This window comes from Oncorhynchus gorbuscha, unplaced genomic scaffold, assembly GCF_021184085.1.
Source record: "Oncorhynchus gorbuscha isolate QuinsamMale2020 ecotype Even-year unplaced genomic scaffold, OgorEven_v1.0 Un_scaffold_748, whole genome shotgun sequence".
NCBI classification, from domain to species: domain Eukaryota; kingdom Metazoa; phylum Chordata; class Actinopteri; order Salmoniformes; family Salmonidae; genus Oncorhynchus; species Oncorhynchus gorbuscha.
In genome coordinates, this window is record NW_025745791.1 from 270,943 (window position 1) to 295,644 (window position 24,702).

A 24,702-nucleotide genomic window follows, 5' to 3' on the forward strand; every position below is an offset into this window, starting at 1 on the left:
TCGTTCAATACTTCAATCGTATTTTTTTATTAAATTCTCACATGAACATACAGCTTAATTTTTTTCTTTGCACCTTAAGTTACTTTCAGGAAGTGTGTAGTTGCCCTACCTGTTGACTGTCAGGAAGTGTGTAGTTGCCCTACCTGTTGACTGTCAGGAAGTGTGTAGTTGCCCAACCTGTTGACTGTCAGGAAGTGTGTAGTTGCCCAACCTGTTGACTGTCAGGAAGTGTGTAGTTGCCCAACCTGTTGACTGTCAGGAAGTGTGTAGTTGCCCAACCTGTTGACTGTCAGGAAGTGTGTAGTTGCCCAACCTGTTGACTGTCAGGAAGTGTGTAGTTGCCCAACCTGTTGACTGTCAGGAAGTGTGTAGTTGCCCAACCTGTTGACTGTCAGGATGTGTGTAGTTGCCCTACCTGTTGACTGTCAGGATGTGTGTAGTTGCCCTACCTGTTGACTGTCAGGAAGTGTGTAGTTGCCCAACCTGTTGACTGTCAGGAAGTGTGTAGTTGCCCAACCTGTTGACTGTCAGGATGTGTGTAGTTGCCCTACCTGTTGACTGTCAGGATGTGTGTAGTTGCCCTACCTGTTGACTGTCAGGAGTGTGTAGTTGCCCTACCTGTTGACTGTCAGGACTGTAGTTGCCCTACCTGTTGACTGTCAGGATGTGTGTAGTTGCCCTACCTGTTGACTGTCGGGAAGTGTGTAGTTGCCCTACCTGTTGACTGTCGGGATGTGTGTCTCTCTAACGTTGTGATAATGTGTTGTTGTCCAGGAGTTTGCTGTCTCTCTAACGTTGTGATAATGTGTTGTTGTCCAGGAGTTTGCTGTCTCTCTAACGTTGTGTTGTTGTCCAGGAGTTTGCTGTCTCTCTAACGTTGTGTTGTTGTCCAGGAGTTTGCTGTCTCTCTAACGTTGTGTTGTTGTCCAGGAGTTTGCTGTCTCTCTAGCGTTGTGATAATGTGTTGTTGTTGTCCAGGAGTTTGCTGTCTCTCTAACGTTGTTGTTGTCCAGGAGTTTGCTGTCTCTCTAGCGTTGTGATAATGTGTTGTTGTTGTCCAGGAGTTTGCTGTCTCTCTAGCGTTGTGATAATGTGTTGTTGTTGTCCAGGAGTTTGCTGTCTCTCTAACGTTGTGATAATGTGTTGTTGTTGTTCAGGAGTTTGCTGTCTCTCTAACGTTGTTGTTGTCCAGGAGTTTGCTGTCTCTCTAATGTTGTTGTTGTCCAGGAGTTTGCTGTCTCTCTAGCGTTGTGATAATGTGTTGTTGTTGTCCAGGAGTTTGCTGTCTCTCTAACGTTGTGTTGTTGTCCAGGAGTTTGCTGTCTCTCTAGCGTTGTGATAATGTGTTGTTGTCCAGGAGTTTGCTGTCTCTCTAACGTTGTGATAATGTGTTGTTGTCCAGGAGTTTGCTGTCTCTCTAATGTTGTGATAATGTGTTGTTGTTGTCCAGGAGTTTGCTGTCTCTCTAATGTTGTGTTAATGTGTTGTTGTTGTCCAGGAGTTTGCTGTCTCTCTAACGTTGTGATAATGTGTTGTTGTCCAGGAGTTTGCTGTCTCTCTAACGTTGTGATAATGTGTTGTTGTTGTCCAGGAGTTTGCTGTCTCTCTAACGTTGTGATAATGTGCTGTTGTCCAGGAGTTTGCTGTCTCTCTAACGTTGTGATAATGTGTTGTTGTCCAGGAGTTTGCTGTCTCTCTAACGTTGTGATAATGTGTTGTTGTCCAGGAGTTTGCTGTCTCTCTAACGTTGTTGTTGTCCAGGAGTTTGCTGTCTCTCTAACGTTGTTGTTGTCCAGGAGTTTGCTGTCTCTCTAACGTTGTTGTTGTCCAGGAGTTTGCTGTCTCTCTAGCGTTGTGATAATGTGTTGTTGTTGTCCAGGAGTTTGCTGTCTCTCTAACGTTGTTGTTGTCCAGGAGTTTGCTGTCTCTCTAACGTTGTGATAATGTGTTGTTGTCCAGGAGTTTGCTGTCTCTCTAACGTTGTGTTGTTGTCCAGGAGTTTGCTGTCTCTCTAATGTTGTGTTGTTGTCCAGGAGTTTGCTGTCTCTCTAACGTTGTGATAATGTGTTGTTGTCCAGGAGTTTGCTGTCTCTCTAACGTTGTGTTGTTGTCCAGGAGTTTGCTGTCTCTCTAACGTTGTGATAATGTGTTGTTGTTGTCCAGGAGTTTGCTGTCTCTCTAACGTTGTGATAATGTGTTGTTGTCCAGGAGTTTGCTGTCTCTCTAACGTTGTGTTGTTGTCCAGGAGTTTGCTGTCTCTCTAACGTTGTGTTGTTGTCCAGGAGTTTGCTGTCTCTCTAACGTTGTGATAATGTGTTGTTGTTGTCCAGGAGTTTGCTGTCTCTCTAACGTTGTGATAATGTGTTGTTGTTGTCCAGGAGTTTGCTGTCTCTCTAACGTTGTGATAATGTGTTGTTGTCCAGGAGTTTGCTGTCTCTCTAACGTTGTGATAATGTGTTGTTGTCCAGGAGTTTGCTGTCTCTCTAACGTTGTGTTGTTGTTGTCCAGGAGTTTGCTGTCTCTCTAACGTTGTGATAATGTGTTGTTGTTCAGGAGTTTGCTGTCTCTCTAACGTTGTGATAATGTGGTGTTGTCCAGGAGTTTGCTGTCTCTCTAATGTTGTGATAATGTGTTGTTGTTGTCCAGGAGTTTGCTGTCTCTCTAGCGTTGTGATAATGTGTTGTTGTCCAGGAGTTTGCTGTCTCTCTAACGTTGTGATAATGTGTTGTTGTCCAGGAGTTTGATGTCTCTCTAATGTTGTGATAATGTGTTGTTGTTGTCCAGGAGTTTGCTGTCTCTCTAGCGTTGTGATAATGTGTTGTTGTCCAGGAGTTTGCTGTCTCTCTAACGTTGTGATAATGTGTTGTTGTCCAGGAGTTTGATGTCTCTCTAATGTTGTGTAGTTGTCCAGGAGTTTGATGTCTCTCTAATGTTGTGTTAATGTGTTGTTGTTGTCCAGGAGTTTGCTGTCTCTCTAACCTTGTGTTGTTGTCCAGGAGTTTGCTGTCTCTCTAGCGTTGTGATAATGTGTTGTTGTCCAGGAGTTTGCTGTCTCTCTAACGTTGTGTTGTTGTCCAGGAGTTTGCTGTCTCTCTAACGTTGTGATAATGTGTTGTTGTCCAGGAGTTTGCTGTCTCTCTAGTGTTGTGTTGTTGTTGTCCAGGAGTTTGCTGTCTCTCTAACGTTGTGATAATGTGTTGTTGTCCAGGAGTTTGCTGTCTCTCTAACGTTGTGTTGTTGTCCAGGAGTTTGCTGTCTCTCTAACGTTGTGATAATGTGTTGTTGTCCAGGAGTTTGCTGTCTCTCTAACGTTGTGATAATGTGTTGTTGTCCAGGAGTTTGCTGTCTCTCTAACGTTGTGATAATGTGTTGTTGTTGTCCAGGAGTTTGCTGTCTCTCTAATGTTGTGATAATGTGTTGTTGTCCAGGAGTTTGCTGTCTCTCTAACGTCGTGATAATGTGGTGTTGTCCAGGAGTTTGCTGTCTCTCTAACGTTGTGATAATGTGTTGTTGTCCAGGAGTTTGCTGTCTCTCTAGCGTTGTGATAATGTGTTGTTGTTGTTCAGGAGTTTGCTGTCTCTCTAACGTTGTGATAATGTGCTGTTGTTTTCCAGGAGTTTGCTGTCTCTCTAACGTTGTGATAATGTGCTGTTGTTTTCCAGGAGTTTGCTGTCTCTCTAATGTTGTGATAATGTGCTGTTGTTTTCCAGGAGTTTGCTGCGCTGACCAAGGAGGTGAATGTGTGTCGGGAGCATTTGATGGAGAGGGAGGAGGAGATCGCTGAGCTCAAGGCTGAGAGGAACAACACACGGGTCAGTCACACACACACACACACACACACACACACACACACACACACACACACACTGCGCACCACAATGTGTGTCGGGAGCACACACACTGAGCACACACACACACACGCACACACACACACACACACACACACACACACACACACACACACGCACACAGTCCCCTTCCAGTCCCTAGCATAGTCCATTAACAGTGTCAGACCCACACTGGTTTGACCTGTGAGTATTCGTTTGTGTTTTAGTAGTGTGTGTGTGTGTATTTACAAGTGTTTTTAAGAGAGGGCTTGATCTTTGTTCTGAGGATTAGGTCACCCCTAATGAGTGGTTGACAGAGCACCCACCCTCCCAGGTCACAGCGCAGACAGCCATAGGATAAATCCCCTGTCTGTCACTTCTCTGCTCAGGCCTAGTGGCAGATGTGCGGCTCTAACTGGTTAATCCACCTGCCAGTCCAGTTGAAATGTGCAGAGTCTGGGTCAGTCTGATTAGGAACGATGGACACTGACTGGGGAGAGGAGGGAGGGGGAGGAATTAGAGAGGGGAGGGAGGAGGAATTTAAATAGGGGGAGAGAAGGTGGGGGGAGGAGGAGGAGGAGAGGGGATGGAGGGTAGAATATGGGAGGGAGGATGGAGGGTAGAATATGGGAGGGAGGATGGAGGGTAGAATATGGGAGGGGGGATGGAGGGTAGAATATGGGAGGGAGGATGGAGGGTAGAATATGGGAGGGAGGATGGAGGGTAGAATATGGGAGGGAGGATGGAGGGTAGAATATGGGAGGGAGGATGGAGGGTAGAATATGGGGATGGGGGAGGATGGAGGGTAGAATATGGGAGGGAGGATGGAGGGTAGAATATGGGAGGGAGGATGGAGGGTAGAATATGGGAGGGAGGATGGAGGGTAGAATATGGGAGGGAGGATGGAGGGTAGAATATGGGAGGGAGGATGGAGGGTAGAATATGGGAGGGAGGATGGAGGGTAGAATATGGGAGGGAGGATGGAGGGTAGAATATGGGAGGGAGGATGGAGGGTAGAATATGGGAGGGAGGGTAGAATATGGGAGGGAGGATGGAGGGTAGAATATGGGAGGGAGGATGGAGGGTAGAATATGGGAGGGAGGGTAGAATATGGGAGGGAGGATGGAGGGTAGAATATGGGAGGGAGGATGGAGGGTAGAATATGGGAGGGAGGATGGAGGGTAGAATATGGGAGGGAGGATGGAGGGTAGAATATGGGAGGGAGGATGGAGGGTAGAATATATGGGATGGGAGGGAGGATGGAGGGTAGAATATGGGAGGGAGGATGGAGGGTAGAATATGGGAGGGAGGATGGAGGGTAGAATATGGGAGGGAGGATGGAGGGTAGAATATGGGAGGGAGGATGGAGGGTAGAATATGGGAGGGAGGATGGAGGGTGGAATATGGAGGGAGGATGGAGGGAGAATATGGGAGGGAGGATGGAGGGTAGAATATGGGGGAGGGGAGGGTAGAATATGGGAGGGGGAGGGGGAATATGGGAGGGAGGATGGAGGGTGGAATATGGGATGGGGGAGGGTGGAATATGGGAGGGAGGATGGAGGGTGGAATATGGGAGGGAGGATGGAGGGTGGAATATGGGAGGGAGGATGGAGGGTGGAATATGGGAGGGAGGATGGAGGGTAGATATGGGAGGGAGGATGGAGGGTAGATATGGGAGGGAGGATGGAGGGTAGAATATGGGAGGGAGGATGGAGGGTAGAATATGGGAGGGAGGATGGAGGGTAGAATATGGGAGGGAGGGGAGAGGGTAGAATATGGGAGGAAGGGGAGAGGGTAGAATATGGGAGGAAGGGGAGAGAGAGGATGGAGGGTAGAATATGGGAGGATGGAGGGTAGAATATGGGAGGATGGAGGGTAGAATATGGGAGGAAGGGAGGATGGAGGGTAGAATATGGGAGGAAGGGAGGATGGAGGGTAGAATATGGAAGGATGGAGGGTAGAATATGGAAGGATGGAGGGTAGAATATGGAAGGATGGAGGGTAGAATATGGAAGGAATGGGGTAGAGGGGGAGATATGAAGGGGGAAGGGGAGATTAAGGGATGAGTCTGGGCTTTGTCAGCCTGCAGCTGTGATGGGACCCCCCTGAGCTGCTCAACCACATGGGATTGAGCACAACACACACTCGTGTGTAAACATGTCTGTACTATTTCACAATCCTGTGTGTGTGTGTGTGTGTGTGTGTGTGTGTGTGTGTGTGTGTGTGTGTGTGTGTGTGTGTGTGTGTGTGTGTGTGTGTGTGTGTGTGTGTGTGTGTGTGTGTGTGTGTGTGTGTGTGTGTGTGTGTGTGTGTGTGTGTGTGTGTGTAACAAGCTGTTTGGAACGTGTGTGTGTAACATCTGATGTGTGTTCTGTGATGACCGTAGCTTCTCCTGGAGCATCTGGAGTGTCTGGTGTCTCGTCATGAACGCAGTCTGAGGATGACTGTGGTGAAGAGGCAGGCCCAGTCTCCTGCCGGGGTCTCCAGCGAGGTAGAGGTCCTCAAGGCACTCAAGTCCCTGTTCGAACACCACAAAGCCCTGGACGAGAAGGTTGGTAGGGGGGAGCCTGCTAATCTCTTCTTTTGTAGAGATGTAATGGCAAGTGTATAAAATGATGGAGACTAATAATTGTCTGTTTTCCAGGTCAGGGAGAGACTTCGTGTGGCTTTAGAAAGATGCAGCCAACTGGAAGAACAGCTCACATCACAACACAAAGAGGTAAGCCTCATCGGACCATCCCGTGGTGACCCCGTGGTGACCCCGTGGTGACCCCGTGGTGACCCCGTAGTAACCCTGTGGTGACCCTGTGGTGACCCCGTGGTGACCCCGTGGTGACCCTGTGTACACACACATCTAAAAGTACAATCATGGAATTAAGATGTATATACTATTGGGACGAGCAATGTCGGAGTGGCATAGACAAATACAGTAGGCTACTATACAATATATTCCTATGGGTAAAGCAGTATGTAAACATTATTAACGTGACCAGTGATTCCATGTCTATGAATATTGGGCAGCAGCCTCTAAGGTGCAGTGTTGAGTAACCGAGTGGTAGCCGGCTAGTGATGGCTATTTAACAGTCTGTTGGCCTCCACCCTCTTGAGCCCTGCAGTAGCAGGCGGTGATACAGCCCGACAGGATGCTCTTAATTGTGCATCTGTAAAAGTTTTTGTGAGGGTTTTAGGTGTCAAGACAAATTTCTTCAGCCTCCTGAGGTTGAAGAGGCGCTGTTGCGCGTTCTTCACCACACTGTCTGTGTGGGTGGACCATTTCAGGATGTCAGTGATGAAGTCCGAGGAACTTGAAGCTTTATAACTTCTCCACTGCCGAAGATGTGGAGTGGGGCGTGCTCCCTCTGCTGTTTCCTGAAGTCCACAATCAGCTCCTTAGTTTTGTTCAGGGAGAGGTTACCTGGTACCACACTCCGAGCCCTGACCTCCTCCCTGTCGGCTGTCTCATCGTTGTTGGTAATCAAGCCTACTACCGTTGTGTCGTCTGCAAACTTGAGGATTGAGTTGGAGGGGTGCTTGGCCACGCAGTTATGGGAGTACAGGAGGGGGTTGAGCATGCACCCTTGTGGGGCCCCAGTGTTGAGGTTCAGCGAAGAGGTGTTGTTTCTTATCATCACCACCTAAGGGCGACCCGTCAGGAAGTCCAGGACCCAGTTGCACAGGGAGGGGTTCAGTCCCAGGACCCTGAGCTTAGTGATGAGCTTGGAGGGTACTATGGTATTGAAGGCTGAGCTATAGTCTATGAACAGCATTCTTACATAGGTATTCTTCTTGTCCAGATAGGATAGGGCAGTGTGCAGTGCGATGGCGATTGCATCGTCTGTGGATCTACTGGGGGCGGTATGCAAATTGAAGATGGTCTATGGTGTCTGGTAAGGTAGAGGTGATGTGATCCTTAACTAGCCCCAAGCCTTAGTTCAGTTACCTTTTGCTTTCTTGGGTACAGGAGCAATGGTGGACATCTTGAAGTAAGTGGGGACAGCAGACTGGGAAAGGGAGAGATTGAATATGTCCGTAAACACTCCAGCCAGCTGGTCTGCGCATGCTCTGAGGTCGCGGCTAGTGGGGGCGGCAGCCTTGCGATGGCTAACAAGCTTAAATGTCTTACTCGCGTCGGCCACGGAGAACGAGCCCCTACATTCCTTGGAAGCGGCCCACGATGGTGGCACTGTGTTATCCTCAAAGCGGCCCACGATGGTGGCACTGTGTTATCCTCAAAGCGGGCCACGATGGTGGCACTGTGTTATCCTCAAAGCGGGCCACGATGGTGGCACTGTGTTATCCTCAAAGCGGGCCACGATGGTGGCACTGTGTTATACTCAAAGCGGGCCGCGATGGTGACACTGTGTTATCCTCAAAGCGGGCCGCGATGGTGGCACTGTGTTATCCTCAAAGCGGGCCGCGATGGTGGCACTGTGTTATCCTCAAAGCGGGCCGCGATGGTGACACTGTGTTATCCTCAAAGCGGGCCGCGATGGTGACACTGTGTTATCCTCAAAGCGGGTGAAGAAGCTGTTTGTCTTTTCTGAGGAGCGAGACGTCGGTGTCTCGGCGACGTGGCTGGTCTTCCCTGTAATCTGTTGATTGTCTGTCGACCCTGACACATCCATCTCATGTCTGATCCGTTGAATTGCGACTCCACTTTGTCTCTGTACTGACATTTTGCCTGTTTGTTTGCCTCGTGGAGGATTCAACCATGTTCCCAGTCAACTTGCCTATGGCGACTCACACTCGCCCGACAATCAGCAAATCGTATCCATGACAACAGTCCTCACTCGTTTTCCCGGGGGAATAAAAAAACAATCCATCTTGAATGACTATGGACCTTATTTCATCATTCCCATGTTTAAGACGAGGATAAAGAAGAATAGGCTATGTATGGTGATGACACAGTATCTGTGATGTTGTCTAGTGATGACACAGTATCTGTGATGTTATACTGTCTAGTGATGACACAGTATCTGTGATGTTGTCTAGTGATTACACAGTATCTGTGATGTTGTCTAGTGATTACACAGTATCTGTGATGTTGTCTAGTGATTACACAGTATCTGTGATGTTGTACTGTCTAGTGATGACACAGTATCTAATGTTGTCTAGTGATTACACAGTATCTGTGATGTTGTACTGTCTAGTGATTACACAGTATCTGTAATGTTGTCTAGTGATGACACAATATCTGTGATGTTGTACTGTCTAGTGATGACACAGTATCTAATGTTGTCTAGTGATTACACAGTATCTGTGATGTTGTACTGTCTAGTGATTACACAGTATCTGTAATGTTGTCTAGTGATGACACAGTATCTGTGATGTTGTACTGTCTAGTGATGACACAGCATCTAATGTTGTCTAGTGATTACACAGTATCTGTGATGTTGTGCTGTCTAGTGATTACACAGTATCTGTGATGTTGTCTAGTGATTACACAGTATCTGTGATGTTGTCTAGTGATGACACAGTATCTGTGATGTTGTCTAGTGATGACACAGTATCTGTGATGTTGTCTAGTGATGACACAGTATCTGTGATGTTGTCTAGTGATGACACAGTATCTGTGATGTTGTCTAGTGATGACACAGTATCTGTGATGTTATACTGTCTAGTGATGACACAGTATCTGTGATGTTGTCTAGTGATGACACAGTATCTGTGATGTTGTCTAGTGATGACACAGTATCTGTGATGTTATGTTGTCTAGTGATGACACAGTATCTGTGATGTTATACTGTCTAGTGATGACACAGTATCTGTGATTTAGTCTAGTGATGACACAGTATCTGTGATGTTATACTGTCTAGTGATGACACAGTATCTGTGATGTTGTCTAGTGATGACACGGTATCTGTGATGTTCTACTGTCTAGTGATGACACAGTATCTGTGATGTTATACTGTCTAGTGATGACACAGTATCTGTGATGTTGTCTAGTGATGACACAGTATCTGTGATGTTGTCTAGTGATGACACAGTATCTGTGATGTTGTCTAGTGATTACACAGTATCTGTGATGTTGTCTAGTGATTACACAGTATCTGTGATGTTATACTGTCTAGTGATGACACAGTATCTGTGATGTTGTCTAGTGATGACACGGTATCTGTGACGTTATACTGTCTAGTCCGGGACCACCCATACGTAGAATGTATGCACACATGATTGTAAGTCGCTTTGGATAAAAGCGTCTGCTAAATGGCATATATATTATTATTATTATTATTATTATTAGTGATGACACAGTATCTGTGATGTTATACTGTCTAGTGATGACACAGTATCTGTGATGTTATACTGTCTAGTGATGACACAGTATCTGTGATGTTATACTGTCTAGTGATGACACAGTATCTGTGATGTTATACTGTCTAGTGATGACACAGTATCTGTGATGTTGTCTAGTGATGACACAGTATCTGTGATGTTGTCTAGTGATGACATAGTATCTGTGATGTTATACTGTCTAGTGATGACACAGTATCTGTGATGTTGTCTAGTGATGACACAGTATCTGTGATGTTGTCTAGTGATGACATAGTATCTGTGATGTTATACTGTCTAGTGATGACACAGTATCTGTGATGTTGTCTAGTGATTACACAGTATCTGTAATGTTATACTGTCTAGTGATGACACAGTATCTGTGATGTTGTCTAGTGATTACACAGTATCTGTAATGTTATACTGTCTAGTGATTACACAGTATCTGTGATGTTGTCTAGTGATGACACAGTATCTGTGATGTTGTCTAGTGATGACACAGTATCTGTAATGTTATACTGTCTAGTGATTACACAGTATCTGTGATGTTGTCTAGTGATGACACAGTATCTGTGATGTTATACTGTCTAGTGATTACACAGTATCTGTGATGTTGTCTAGTGATGACACAGTATCTGTGATGTTATACTGTCTAGTGATGACACAGTATCTGTGATGTTGTCTAGTGATTACACAGTATCTGTAATGTTGTACTGTCTAGTGATTACACAGTATCTGTAATGTTATACTGTCTAGTGATTACACCGTATCTGTAATGTTCCACTGTACACAGATACAGGTGTTGTAGGGACATGAGTCACACATTGATATGAGACTTATTAACTGAGAGCCCGATACTGGGACTCCACGAATGGACGTATACACACACAGAATGCACAGAGCTCTCAGAGGAGATGAGTCGTGAATGGGATTAAAATGGACAAAAGGGCTCGAGGATCATGGGAAAGTGGACTAGATTTCTCTCCTGTCCTCTACATCTCTCCTTTGATTCCCTTCGTCTCAAGAGAGTAGGGAATTAGCCTAGCAGTACACACACACACACACACACACACACACACACACACACACACACACACACACACACACACACACACACACACACACACACACACACACACACACACACACACACACACACACACACACACACACACACACACACACACACACACACACACACACACACACACACACTTCTCTTACGCTTCTCCTTGTGTGTGTCCGCCTGCATGAATGTGTGCGAGTTGGGCATTTAACAGACACTATTATCCAAAGGGACTTCGTCATGTGTGAATATGTTTTACGTGCTGCTGGTCCCGGGAATCAAACCCACGACCCTGGAGTTGCAAGCTCTACCGTCTGACCTGTGAAAGATGGGGAGAGCGTGTCTCCCTGGCAGTGGAGGGATATATGCGTCTATGTGGTTGGTCCCTGACCGGGGGCCGGCAGCACTAGAATAGCTGTGGTCAGGCTCACAGCCCAAGCTGGACTCTTCCCTGGTGCTTCAGTTCACTCACTGTTTTTAAAATGGTGGCCAGACAACACACACAAGTACACACACACACCAGGGGAGGCTGCTGAGGGGAGGACGGCTCATAATAATGTCTGGAACGGAGCGAATGGAATGGCATCAAAGTCAAGGAAACCATGGAAACCAGGTGTTTGATATATTTGACACCATTCCACGGATTCCGCTCCAGCCATTACCACGAGCCTGTCCTCCCCAATTAAGGTGCCACCAACCTCCTGTGATACCCGCCACAGCTCAGCTGTACGTTTCAGTAGGAATCTTCTCTTGCCTCTAAAGCAATTGTGTGTGTGTGTGTGTGTGTGTGTGTGTGTGTGTGTGTGTGTGTGTGTGTGTGTGTGTGTGTGTGTGTGTGTGTGTGTGTGTGTCTCTTTACCTTTTAATGTCAGAGAGGGTCATCTGTATTTGGGGATTTGACAAAGTGGGATCAATGAATGAGTTAGCCTGCTAACTTTGAAAAGACTTCCGATCTGACTGTGGAGTCCCTTATACCCAGACTACACCGCTCGCATCGCGTGCGCGAGTGTTACAAAATAAATGTAGAAATCTATATTATTCAATTATTGGACCCACACTGCTCGCGCGCGCCAATGAGCATCTGCGTTGCCAAGGGCTAAAATAGAAGTCAGTTCTATTTGTGACGCAGATCGCGCTGCAAGTCCTGCCTCCCCCATCTCCTCATTGGTTTATAGCAGGTACCCACGTGCCATCTCATTGGTTATACCCATGTGGGTGACTGAAAGACGAACGAGGTCTGTGGCGGTAATGCACCTAATTTAGGAAAGATGCCAATCGCTATATAAAGTCCAGAGAAGAAAAAGCCTGGAAGCAGGAGAGACGACTAGAAACGATTCGGTTGACCGTTTTATGTGTGGATTGTCAGAGTAGAGGACCTTGTGCATTTCAGGTAAAATAACAACTCAATGTTTATATCCCAGGACAAATTAGCTAGCAACAGCAAGCTAGCTAGCTAAATTGCCATAAATGTTTAATGCTTTTCGACCTGTCCCCAAATTCATGTAATTGGTTCATAGTTTGTTTTGATAATTTAACCTGCGTGTCGTGATCGTGTTTGATGTGGGGGGGCAAAATACATTTATGCACGATGGCTCAGCCGTTTTGTGTTCCGTGGTAGGAGTTTCTTTAACATGAACCCTTAGTTTTTTCTAATCATTAATGATGTGCTGCTGTTAGTGTCTGGGTTCTGTTTTGTTTTTATTGGGTATTTATTGGTCTTCTATGTATTGGCTGGTCCAATCAAATAAAGTACTATCAAAAAAGTACTAAAGTACTAAAGTACTATCTTCTCCTAGATGTCTTACCTGAGAGAGCAGAACATCCAGAAGAGGTCGCTAGGCGATGGAATGGAAGGGCTCAACCACAACTCTGAAAACACCCCAAGCACAAACGGCAAGGTAGGAAACCTTTTATCAAATCAAATCAAATGTATTTATATAGCCCTTCTCACATCAGCTGATATCTCAAAGTGCTGTACAGAAACCCAGCCTAAAACCCCAAACAGCAAGCAATGCAGGTGTAGAAGCACGGTGGCTAGGAAAAACTCCCTAGGAAGAAACCTAGAGAGGAACCAGGCTATGTGGGGTGGCCAGTCCTCTTCTGGCTGTGCCGGGTGGAGATTATAACAGAACATGGCCAAGATGTTCAAATGTTCATAAATGACCAGCATGGTCCAATAATAATAAGGCAGAACAGTTGAAACTGGAGCAGCAGCACGGCCAGGTGGACTGGGTACAGCAAGGAGTCATCATGTCAGGTAGTCCTGGGGCATGGTCCTAGGGCTCAGGTCCTCTAAGAGAAAGAAAGAGAGAATTAGAGAGAGCACATGTGGGGTGGCCAGTTTATCCAGAGAGACTTAGTCAGTGCATTTAAATACGGAAGATAAAACAACCACAAGCCTCCAAGGCCGCGCCCTGCAGCATTTAATATCTACTGTCCTCCTCTCCCAACTAGTCATAGGTCATGTCCTAGTTGTTTCTGTCTATATTTAAGAAACCTAAACCCTGTCTTGTCCCTAGCGGTCGTTAGATGGCTCTATGAGCCAGGAGGAGGACCTGGGGAAGGGTCAGGGGTTATAGGTTATGTCCTAGTTGTTTCTGTCTATATTTAAGAAACCTAAACCCTGTCTTGTCCCTAGCGGTCGTCAGATGGCTCTATGAGCCAGGAGGAGGACCTGGGGAAGGTGGGGGAGCTGCAGGAGGTGGTGGCGAGACAGACGTCGGACCTGGGGCAGATGATGGAGCGCATGGCGGCCATGACGGGTCGCATCAGCGAGCTGGAGGAGGACCTGGACACGGCACGCAAGGACCTCATCAAGAGTGAAGACGTGAACACACGCCTGCAGAGAGACATACGAGAGGTATGTACTGGATGTTAACGTTACTAACGCGCCTGCAGAGAGACATACGAGAGGTATGTACTGGATGTTAACGTTACTAACACGCCTGCAGAGAGACATACGAGAGGTATGTACTGGATGTTAACGTTACTAACACGCCTGCAGAGAGACATACGAGAGGTATGTACTGGATGTTAACGTTACTAACACGCCTGCAGAGAGACATACGAGAGGTATGTACTGGATGTTAACGTTACTAACACGCCTGCAGAGAGACATACGAGAGGTATGTACTGGATGTTAACGTTACTAACACGCCTGCAGAGAGACATACGAGAGGTATGTACTGGATGTTAACGTTACTAACACGCCTGCAGAGAGACATACGAGAGGTATGTACTGGATGTTAACGTTACTAACACGCCTGCAGAGAGACATACGAGAGGTATGTACTGGATGTTAACGTTACTAACACGCCTGCAGAGAGACATACGAGAGGTATGTACTGGATGTTAACGTTACTAACGCGCCTGCAGAGAGACATACGAGAGATGTACTGGATGTTAACGTTACTAACACGCCTGCAGAGAGACATACGAGAGGTATGTACTGGATGGTAACGTTACTAACGCGCCTGCAGAGAGACATACGAGAGGTATGTACTGGATGGTAACGTTACTAACACGCCTGCAGAGAGACATACGAGAGATGTACTGGATGTTAACATTACTAACGCCTGCAGAGAGACAGATGTGTTTTTATGTAAGGATTGTGTGTGTTTGTGTAATGGTGTGTGTGTGTATGTATGCGGGTGTAGTGTGTGTGTGCTAAACATATCCGTCTCTCTCTCTGCCCCGTCTAGTCTATGGCCCAGAAGGAGGACATAGAGGAGCGTATCGTCACCCTGGAGAAGAGGTACTTGGCAGCGCAGCGAGAGGCCACCTCCGTACACGACCTCAACGACAAGCTGGAGAACGAAGTGGCCAACAAGGAGTCCCTGTTCCGACAGGTCAGTACACACACACACACACACACACACACACACACACACACACACACACACACACACACACACACACACACACACACACACACACACACACACACACACACACACACACACACACACACACACACACACAAATTGAACCAACAGCAAGATCAGAGCAGTCATACTGTACAGAGACTATACTAGCCCACCAGTAAGGAGGCCTACAGTATCTGAGGTCTACAGCCCACCAGTAAGGAAGCCTACAGTATCTCAGGTCTACAGCCCACCAGTAAGGAAGCCTACAGTATCTCAGGTCTACAGCCCACCAGTAAGGCCTAAGTATCTACAGTATCCACCAGTAAGGTCTACAGACCACCAGTAAGGAAGCCTACAGTATCTCAGGTCTACAGCCCACCAGTAAGGAAGCCTACAGTATCTCAGGTCTACAGCCCACCAGTAAGGAAGCCTACAGTATCTCAGGTCTACAGCCCACCAGTAAGGAAGCCTACAGTATCTCAGGTCTACAGCCCACCAGTAAGGAAGCCTACAGTATCTCAGGTACACACACACCAGTAACAACACACACACATCACACACTACAGCCCACCAGTAAGGAAGCCTACAGTATCTCAGGTCTACAGCCCACCAGTAAGGAAGCCTACAGTATCTCAGGTCTACAGCCCACCAGTAAGGAAGCCTACAGTATCTCAGGTCTACAGCCCACCAGTAAGGAAGCCTACAGTATCTCAGGTCTACAGCCTACCAGTAAGGAAGCCTACAGTATCTCAGGTCTACAGCCCACCAGTAAGGAAGCCTACAGTATCTCAGGTCTACAGCCCACCAGTAAGGAAGCCTACAGTATCTCAGGTCTACAGCCCACCAGTAAGGAAGCCTACAGTATCTCAGGTCTACAGCCCACCAGTAAGGAAGCCTACAGTATCTCAGGTCTACAGCCCACCAGTAAGGAAGCCTACAGTATCTCAGGTCTACAGCCCACCAGTAAGGAAGCCTACAGTATCTCAGGTCTACAGCCCACCAGTAAGGAAGCCTACAGTATCTCAGGTCTACAGCCCACCAGTAAGGAAGCCTATAGTATCTCAGGTCTACAGCTCACCAGTAAGGAAGCCTACAGTATCTCAGGTCTACAGCCTACCAGTAAGGAAGCCTATAGTATCTCAGGTCTACAGCCCACCAGTAAGGAAGCCTACAGTATCTCAGGTCTACAGCCTACCAGTAAGAAAGCCTCAGTTGAGTTTTCCCACAGGGGTTTTTCAAGTGTGTGTGTGTGTGTGTGTGTGTTTGTATTTGGGGGGTTAGTGTGATTGTCGGCTCTTTCCGACAGCAGGAAGAGCCTGCGGGGTCCTGGACCCCTTCTCGTGTATTCACAGACTGCCCAACGCAGCAGGCACTGAATCAGACGCCTCAGACACATTCACTTCTCTCTCTGTTTTCTCTTCTGGTTTGCCTGCTCTTCTCTTGTATGTCCTCTTCCCCTCCCTTCTGTTTTCTTTCTTGCCTCGATCTCTTCTCTCTTTTTCTAATCTCTATTGGTGGTTTCTCTTTTTATTCTGGGCCTCCATGCTGCCAGAACTGGGCCAGCACGCTGCTGGAGGGGAGAGGAGGGAGGGAGACGGCTAACAGAGAAAATAGCTAGCCTTGTTATAGCAGGGAGATTACATCCACATTGGAGTTTATCAAGTCATCCACCAGGCCAACAAGACGGTACCTAAACACTGTATCATCCCTCAGGCCAACAAGACGGTACCTAAACACTGTGTATCATCCCCCAGGCCAATAAGACGGTACCTAAACACTGTGTATCATCCCCCAGGCCAACAAGACGGTACCTAAACACTGTGTATCATCCCCCAGGCCAATAAGACGGTACCTAAACACTGTGTATCATCCCCCAGGCCAACAAGACGGTACCTAAACACTGTGTATCATCCCCCCCAGGCCAACAAGACGGTGCCTAAACACTGTGTATCATCCCCCCAGGCCAACAAGATGGTACCTAAACACTGTGTATCATCCCCCAGGCCAACAAGACGGTACCTAAACACTGTGTATCATCCCACAGGCCAACAAGACAGTACCTAAACACTGTATCATCCCCCAGGCCAACAAGACGGTACCTAAACACTGTATCATCCCCCAGGCCAACAAGACTGTACCTAAACACTGTATCATCCCCCAGGCCAACAAGACGGTACCTAAACACTGTGTATCATCCCCCAGGCCAACAAGACGGTGCCTAAACACTGTGTATCATCCCCCAGGCCAACAAGACGGTACCTAAACACTGTGTATCATCCCCCAGGCCAACAAGACGGTACCTAAACACTGTGTATCATCCCCCAGGCCAACAAGACAGTACCTAAACACTGTATCATCCCCCAGGCCAACAAGACGGTACCTAAACACTGTGTATCATCCCCCAGGCCAACAAGACGGTACCTAAACACTGTATCATCCCCCAGGCCAACAAGACGGTACCTAAACACTGTGTATCATCCCCCAGGCCAACAAGACGGTGCCTAAACACTGTGTATCATCCCCCAGGCCAACAAGACGGTACCTAAACACTGTGTATCATCCCCCAGGCCAACAAGACGGTACCTAAACACTGTGTATCATCCCCCAGGCCAACAAGACGGTACCTAAACACTGTATCATCCCCCAGGCCAACAAGACGGTACCTAAACACTGTGTATCATCCCCCAGGCCAACAAGACGGTACCTAAACACTGTATCATCCCCCAGGCCAACAAGACGGTACCTAAACACTGTGTATCATCCCCCAGGCCAACAAGACGGTACCTAAACACTGTGTATCATCCCCAGGCCAACAAGACGGTACCTAAACACTGTATCATCCCCCAGGCCAACAAGACGGTACCTAAACACTGTGTATCATCCCCCAGGCCAACAAGACGGTACCTAAACACTGTGTATCATCCCCCAGGCCAACAAGACGGTACCTAAACACTGTATCATCCCCCAGGCCAACAAGACGGTACCTAAACACTGTGTATCATCCCCCAGGCCAACAAGACGGTACCTAAACACTGTGTATCATCCCCCAGGCCAACAAGACGGTACCTAAACACTGTATCATCCCCCAGGCCAACAAGACAGTACCTAAACACTGTGTAATGTGTTTGATCTACAGACTGAGGAGAGGAACTGTTGTAATGTATTGATTAATATGATTGATTAATATGATTGATTAATATGATTGATTATTGTGTTTGATCTACAGACTGAGGAGAGGAACTGTTGTAATGTATTGATTAATATGATTGATTAATATGATTGATTATTGTGTTTGATCTACAGACTGAGGAGAGGAACTGTTGTAATGTATTGATTAATATGATTGATTAATATGATTGATTATTGTGTTTGATCTACAGACTGAGGAGAGGAACTGTTGTAATGTATTGATTAATATGATTGATTAATATGATTGATTATTGTGTTTGATCTACAGACGGAGGAGAGGAACAGGCAGCTGCAGGAACGTTTAGAGCTGGCTGAGCAGAAGCTGCAGCAGACCATCAGGAAGGCGGAGACTCTGCCCGAGGTGGAGGCGGAGCTAGCCCAGAGGGTGGCGGCCCTCACCAAGGTCAGTCCCGCCTCCACGCCGTCAAACATCATGCCTCCTGAGAGAGACTCCTCTCCACCCCCCCCGTGTGTGTGTACATGCTTCGTTCCTCTAACTTTCCCACATCATTATTCAGGATTCATTCATGATTATCCATAATTGTGGTAGCATCCACGTTTAAAAAAAATATAAATGTTTAGAAACATATTCTGTTCCTATTTACAATAGAAGTGTCACAACACGTAGATCACAATTCAGTTTCTTATTGGGGCAAAAACGTAATCTGAAACACAACCTTAAACAAACTTAAAATGTACCCAACAAGTTTGTAGTCACCAGCTGGATGTATTCATTGCGTTCTATGAATATGGGACCAAATACTAACCTTTGGATGACTTTAGTACACTAGAAGGGAATTTGTGAAAATACTTATTGAAGAACAGATAAAACATGTTCAAATGGGGAGACTATATACAGACCATTCGGGAAAGTATTCAGACCCCTTGACCTTTTCCACATTTTATTACGTTACAGCTTTATTCTAAAATAGATTTAAATATATATTTTTCCCCCTGATCAAGCTACACACAATACCCCATAATGACAAAGCAAAAAAATATGTTTTTTTTTAGCCATTAGCCAACAACTGAAATAACTTATTTACATAAGTATTCAGACCCTTTGCTGTTAGACTCGTGATTGAGCTCTGGTGCATCCTGTTTCCATTGATCATCCTTGAGATGTTTCTACAACTTGTTTGGAGTCCAACTGGGGTAAATTCAATTGATTGGACATGATTTGGAAAGGCGCACACACATCTATTTACGGTCCCCACATTTGACAAGACATGTCAGAGCAAAAACCAAGAATTGAGGTCAAAGGAATTGACCGTAGAGCTCCGAGACAGGATTGTGTCGAGGCACAGATCTGGGGAAGGATACCAAAAAACATCTCTTTCCTCTCTTCCTTTTAACTCTTTAAGAGGCAGAGAGTTCAGTGTAAATCCTGTCACTGCCACACCGCCCAGCTACCTCCACCTAACCGCCCAGCTACCTCCACCCAACCGCCCAGCTACCTCCACCTAACTGCCCAGCTACCTCCACCTAACCGCCCAGCTACCTCCACCCAACCGCCCAGCTACCTCCACCCAACCGCCCAGCTACCTCCACCCAACCGCCCAGCTACCTCCACCCAACCGCCCAGCTACCTCCACCCAACCGCCCAGCTACCTCCACCCAACCGCCCAGCTACCTCCACCCAACCGCCCAGCTACCTCCACCCAACCGCCCAGCTACCTCCACCCAACCGCCCAGCCACCTCCACCCACCGCCCAGCCACCTCCACCTAACCGCCCAGCCACCTCCGCCTAACCGCCCAGCCACCTCCGCCTAACCGCCCAGCCACCTCCGCCTAACCGCCCAGCCACCTCCGCCTAACCGCCCAGCCACCTCCGCCTAACCGCCCAGCCACCTCCGCCCAACCGCCCAGCCACCGCCCAGCCACCCCAACCGCCCAGCCACCTCCGCCCAACCGCCCAGCCACCTCCGCCCAACCGCCCAACCGCCCAGCCACCTCCGCCCACCCGCCCAACCGCCCAGCCACCTCCGCCCACCCACCCAACCGCCCAGCCACCTCCGCCCACCCACCCAACCGCCCAGCTACCTCCGCCCACCCACCCAACCGCCCAGCTACCTCCGCCCACCCACCCAACCGCCCAGCTACCTCCGCCCACCCACCCAACCGCCCAGCTACCTCCGCCCACCCAACCACCCAGCCCTCTAGCTACCTCCACCCAGCTACCTCCACCCAGCCCTCTAGCTACCTCCACCCAGCCCTCTAGCTACCTCCACCCAGCTACCTCCACCCAGCCCTCTAGCTACCTCCACCCAGCCCTTTAGCTACCTCCACCCAGCCCTTAGCTACCTCCACCCAGCCCTCTAGCTACCTCCACCCAGCCCTCTAGCTACCTCCACCCAGCCCTCTAGCTACCTCCACCCAGCCCTCTAGCTACCTCCACCCAGCCCTCTAGCTACCTCAAATCAAATGTATTTATATAGCTATTCGTACATCAGCTGATATCTCAAAGTGCTGTACAGAAACCCAGCCTAAAACCCCAAACAGCAAGCAATGCAGGTGTAGAAGCACGGTGGCTAGGAAAAACTCCCCAGAAAGGCCAAAACCTAGGAAGAAACCTAGAGCGGAACCAGGCTATGAGGGGTGGCCAGTCCTCTTCTGGCTGTGCCGGGTGGAGATTATAACAGAACATGGCCAAGATGTTCAAATGTTCATAAATGACCAGCATGGTCGAATAATAATAAGGCAGAACAGTTGAAACTGGAGCAGCAGCACAGCCAGGTGGACTGGGGACAGCAAGGAGTCATCATGTCAGGTAGTCCTGGGGCATGGTCCTAGGGCTCAGGTCCTCCGAGAGAAAGAAAGAGAGGAGAGAATTAGAGAACGCACACTTAGATTCACCGAATAGGACAGGAGAGGTACTCCAGATATAACAAACTGACCCTAGCCCCCGGACACATAAACTACTGCAGCATAAATACTGGAGGCTGAGACAGGAGGGGTCAGGAGACACTGTGGCCCCATCCGAGGACACCCCCAGACAGGGACAAACAGGAAGGATAAACCCCACCCACTTTGCCAAAGCACAGCCACCACACCACTAGAGGGATATCTTCAACCACCAACTTACCATCCTGAGACAAGGCTGAGTATAGCCCACAAAGATCTCCGCCATGGCACAACCCAAGGGGGGGTGCCAACCCAGACAGGATGACCACATCAGTGAATCAACCCACTCAGGTGACGCACCCCTTCCAGGGATGACATGAGAGAGCCCCAGTAAGCCAGTGACTCAGCCCCTGTAATAGGGTTAGAGGCAGAGAATCGCAGTGGAAAGAGGGGAACCGGCCAGGCAGAGACAGCAAGGGCGGTTCGTTGCTCCAGAGCCTTTCCGTTCACCTTCCCACTCCTGGGCCAGACTACACTCAATCATATGACCCACTGAAGAGATGAGTCTTCAGTAAATACATAAAGGTTGAGACCGAGTTTGCGTCTCTGACATGGGTAGGCAGACCGTTCCATAAATACCTCCACCCAACCACCCAGCTACCTCCACCCAACCACCCAGCTACCTCCACCCAACCACCCAGCTACCTCCACCCAACCACCCAGCTACCTCCACCCAGCTACCCAGCTACCTCCACCCAGCTACCTCCACCCAACCACCCAGCTACCTCCACCCAGCTACCTCCACCCAACCACCCAGCTACCTCCACCCAGCTACCTCCACCCAGCTACCTCCACCCAGCTACCTCCACCCAGCTACCTCCACCCAGCTACCTCCACCCAGCTACCTCCACCCAGCTACCTCCACCCAGCTACCTCCACCCAGCTACCTCCACCCAGCTACCTCCACCCAGCTACCTCCACCCAGCTACCTCCACCCAGCTACCTCCACCCAGCTACCTCCACCCAGCTACCTCCACCCAGCTACCTCCACCCAGCTACCTCCACCCAGCTACCTCTACCCAGCTACCTCTACCCAGCTACCTCCACCCAGCTACCTACCCAGCTACCTCTACCCAGCTACCTCTACCCAGCTACCTCTACCCAGCTACCTCCACCCAGCTACCTCCACCCAACCACCCAGCTACCTCCACCCAACCACCCAGCTACCTCCACCCAACCACCCAGCTACCTCCACCCAACCACCCAGCTACCTCTACCCAACCACCCAGCTACCTCTACCCAACCACCCAGCTACCTCTACCCAACCACCCAGCTACCTCCACCCAGCTACCTCCACCCAACCACCCAGCTACCTCCACCACATATCATCCACCAGTCTCTTGTTATTGTGATTAAGTCCTGTCTAGTAATCTCTGCTGAAGTCCTGTCTGTCCGCAGTCTTTAGTCCTGTCTGTCCGCAGTCTTTAGTCCTGTCTGTCCGCAGTCTTTAGTCCTGTCTGTCCGCAGTCTTTAGTCCTGTCTGTCCGCAGTCTTTAGTCCTGTCTGTCCGCAGTCTTTAGTCCTGTCTGTCCGCAGTCTTTAGTCCTGTCTGTCCGCAGTCTTTAGTCCTGTCTGTCCGCAGTCTTTAGTCCTGTCTGTCCGCAGTCTTTAGTCCTGTCTGTCCGCAGTCTTTAGTCCTGTCTGTCCGCAGTCTTTAGTCCTGCCGGCCGGTCCGCGGTCTTTAGCTGCACTAAAACTCTATTCCCTCTTGTCCTAAAGTACCTCCTGCTCTCTCTCTTGCTCTCATCTCTCACACTGTCGTCTTCTCCTCTCTGTTCCTCGTTTGGTCTGTCCTCACCCTTTACCTCCCCCTCCTCCCCAACCCCCCCTAGCCTGACGCCTCGGGCTCTAAGGACGCCAAGACACAGAGGAAGGTAGACTGGCTACAATCACCCCTAAACCTCCCCCTATACCCTCACACCCCAGCCCAATATCTTACCCCCGCCCAGTGGTCTAATTCTGCCTGCTTAGCTTGGTACTGCTGATCTATGTTTAAAGTCAATTTCTGTGCACAACTCCCCTCCCCCATCCTCTAAAAATAGTTTATGATCTAACAAAAACAGGAAGTGCTATTTGCCCCCCCATCAGGATTTTAGAATAGTGCCCGGACACTAAGGAGACCGCTTTCTCCGGAATAATTCAGTTCTCCAAACTTGCCCTTTTTATTTTAATGTTCAAATGTTCTTGTTACGTTGGATCTCCCCACACTGGATAGCTACAGTACACTTCCCTTTAGCTACAGTACACTTCCCTTTAGCTACAGTACACTTCCCTTTAGCTACAGTACACTTCCCTTTAGCTACAGTACACTTCCCTTTAGCTACAGTACACTTCCCTTTAGCTACAGTACACTTCCCTTTAGCTACAGTACACTTCCCTTTAGCTACAGTACACTTCCCTTTAGCTAGAGTACACTTCCTTTAGCTACAGTACACTTCCCTTTAGCTACAGTACACTTCCCTTTAGCTAGAGTACACTTCCCTTTAGCTACAGTACACTTCCCTTTAGCTACAGTACACTTCCCTTTAGCTACAGTGCACTTCCCTTTAGCTACAGTGCACTTCCCTTTAGCTACAGTGCACTTCCCTTTAGCTGTACACTTCCCTTTAGCTACAGTACTTCCTTTAGCTTCCCTTTAGCTACAGTGCACTTCCCTTTAGCTACAGTGCACTTCCCTTTAGCTACAGTGCACTTCCCTTTAGCTACAGTGCACTTCCCTTTAGCTACAGTGCACTTCCCTTTAGCTACAGTGCACTTCCCTTTAGCTACAGTGCACTTCCCTTTAGCTACAGTGCACTTCCCTTTAGCTACAGTGCACTTCCCTTTAGCTACAGTGCACTTCCCTTTAGCTAGAGTGCACTTCCCTTTAGCTAGAGTGCACTTCCCTTTAGCTAGAGTACACTTCCCTTTAGCTAGAGTACACTTCCCTTTAGCTAGAGTACACTTCCCTTTAGCTAGAGTACACTTCCCTTTAGCTAGAGTACACTTCCCTTTAGCTGGAGTACACTTCCCTTTAGCTGGAGTACACTTCCCTTTAGCTGGAGTACACTTCCCTTTAGCTGGAGTACACTTCCCTTTAGCTGGAGTACACTTCCCTTTAGCTGGAGTACACTTCCCTTTAGCTAGAGTGCACTTCCCTTTAGCTAGAGTGCACTTCCCTTTAGCTAGAGTGCACTTCCCTTTAGCTAGAGTGCACTTCCCTTTAGCTAGAGTGCACTTCCCTTTAGCTAGAGTGCACTTCCCTTTAGCTAGAGTGCACTTCCCTTTAGCTAGAGTGCACTTCCCTTTAGCTAGAGTGCACTTCCCTTTAGCTAGAGTGCACTTCCCTTTAGCTACAGTGCACTTCCCTTTAGCTAGAGTACACTTCCCTTTAGCTAGAGTACACTTCCCTTTAGCCACTAACTCTCTCCCCTTTCCACATGTGTCTAAGCACATTGTAGAGCCATTACCATGATAACAGTTTCCCCTTCTTCCCCTCTCAGATCCCCTTGTTTCTAGTCTGTGTATTCTGTCTGGAATGTAGTCATGGTGCTTTTATGGGGCCTGGCTGTACTGCTCTGTGTCCCCTGTCCCCTG

At 48.3% G+C, this 24,702-nt stretch overlaps 1 protein-coding gene across 2 annotated transcripts in view; it reads left to right on the top strand.

Moving 5' to 3' along the window:
• The window catches only part of LOC124020014 (liprin-alpha-1-like), a 91,359-nt gene that overhangs the window by 35,270 nt on the left and 31,387 nt on the right, over positions 1 to 24,702 (top strand). For both annotated transcript variants that reach the window (XM_046335434.1, XM_046335435.1), the window contains exons 3-9: positions 3,711 to 3,812; positions 6,214 to 6,378; positions 6,472 to 6,546; positions 12,963 to 13,064; positions 13,805 to 14,026; positions 14,868 to 15,014; positions 18,490 to 18,624. In XM_046335434.1, coding sequence (XP_046191390.1) covers positions 3,711 to 3,812; positions 6,214 to 6,378; positions 6,472 to 6,546; positions 12,963 to 13,064; positions 13,805 to 14,026; positions 14,868 to 15,014; positions 18,490 to 18,624 — 948 coding nt within the window. The remainder of the gene's footprint in view (positions 1 to 3,710; positions 3,813 to 6,213; positions 6,379 to 6,471; positions 6,547 to 12,962; positions 13,065 to 13,804; positions 14,027 to 14,867; positions 15,015 to 18,489; positions 18,625 to 24,702) is intronic.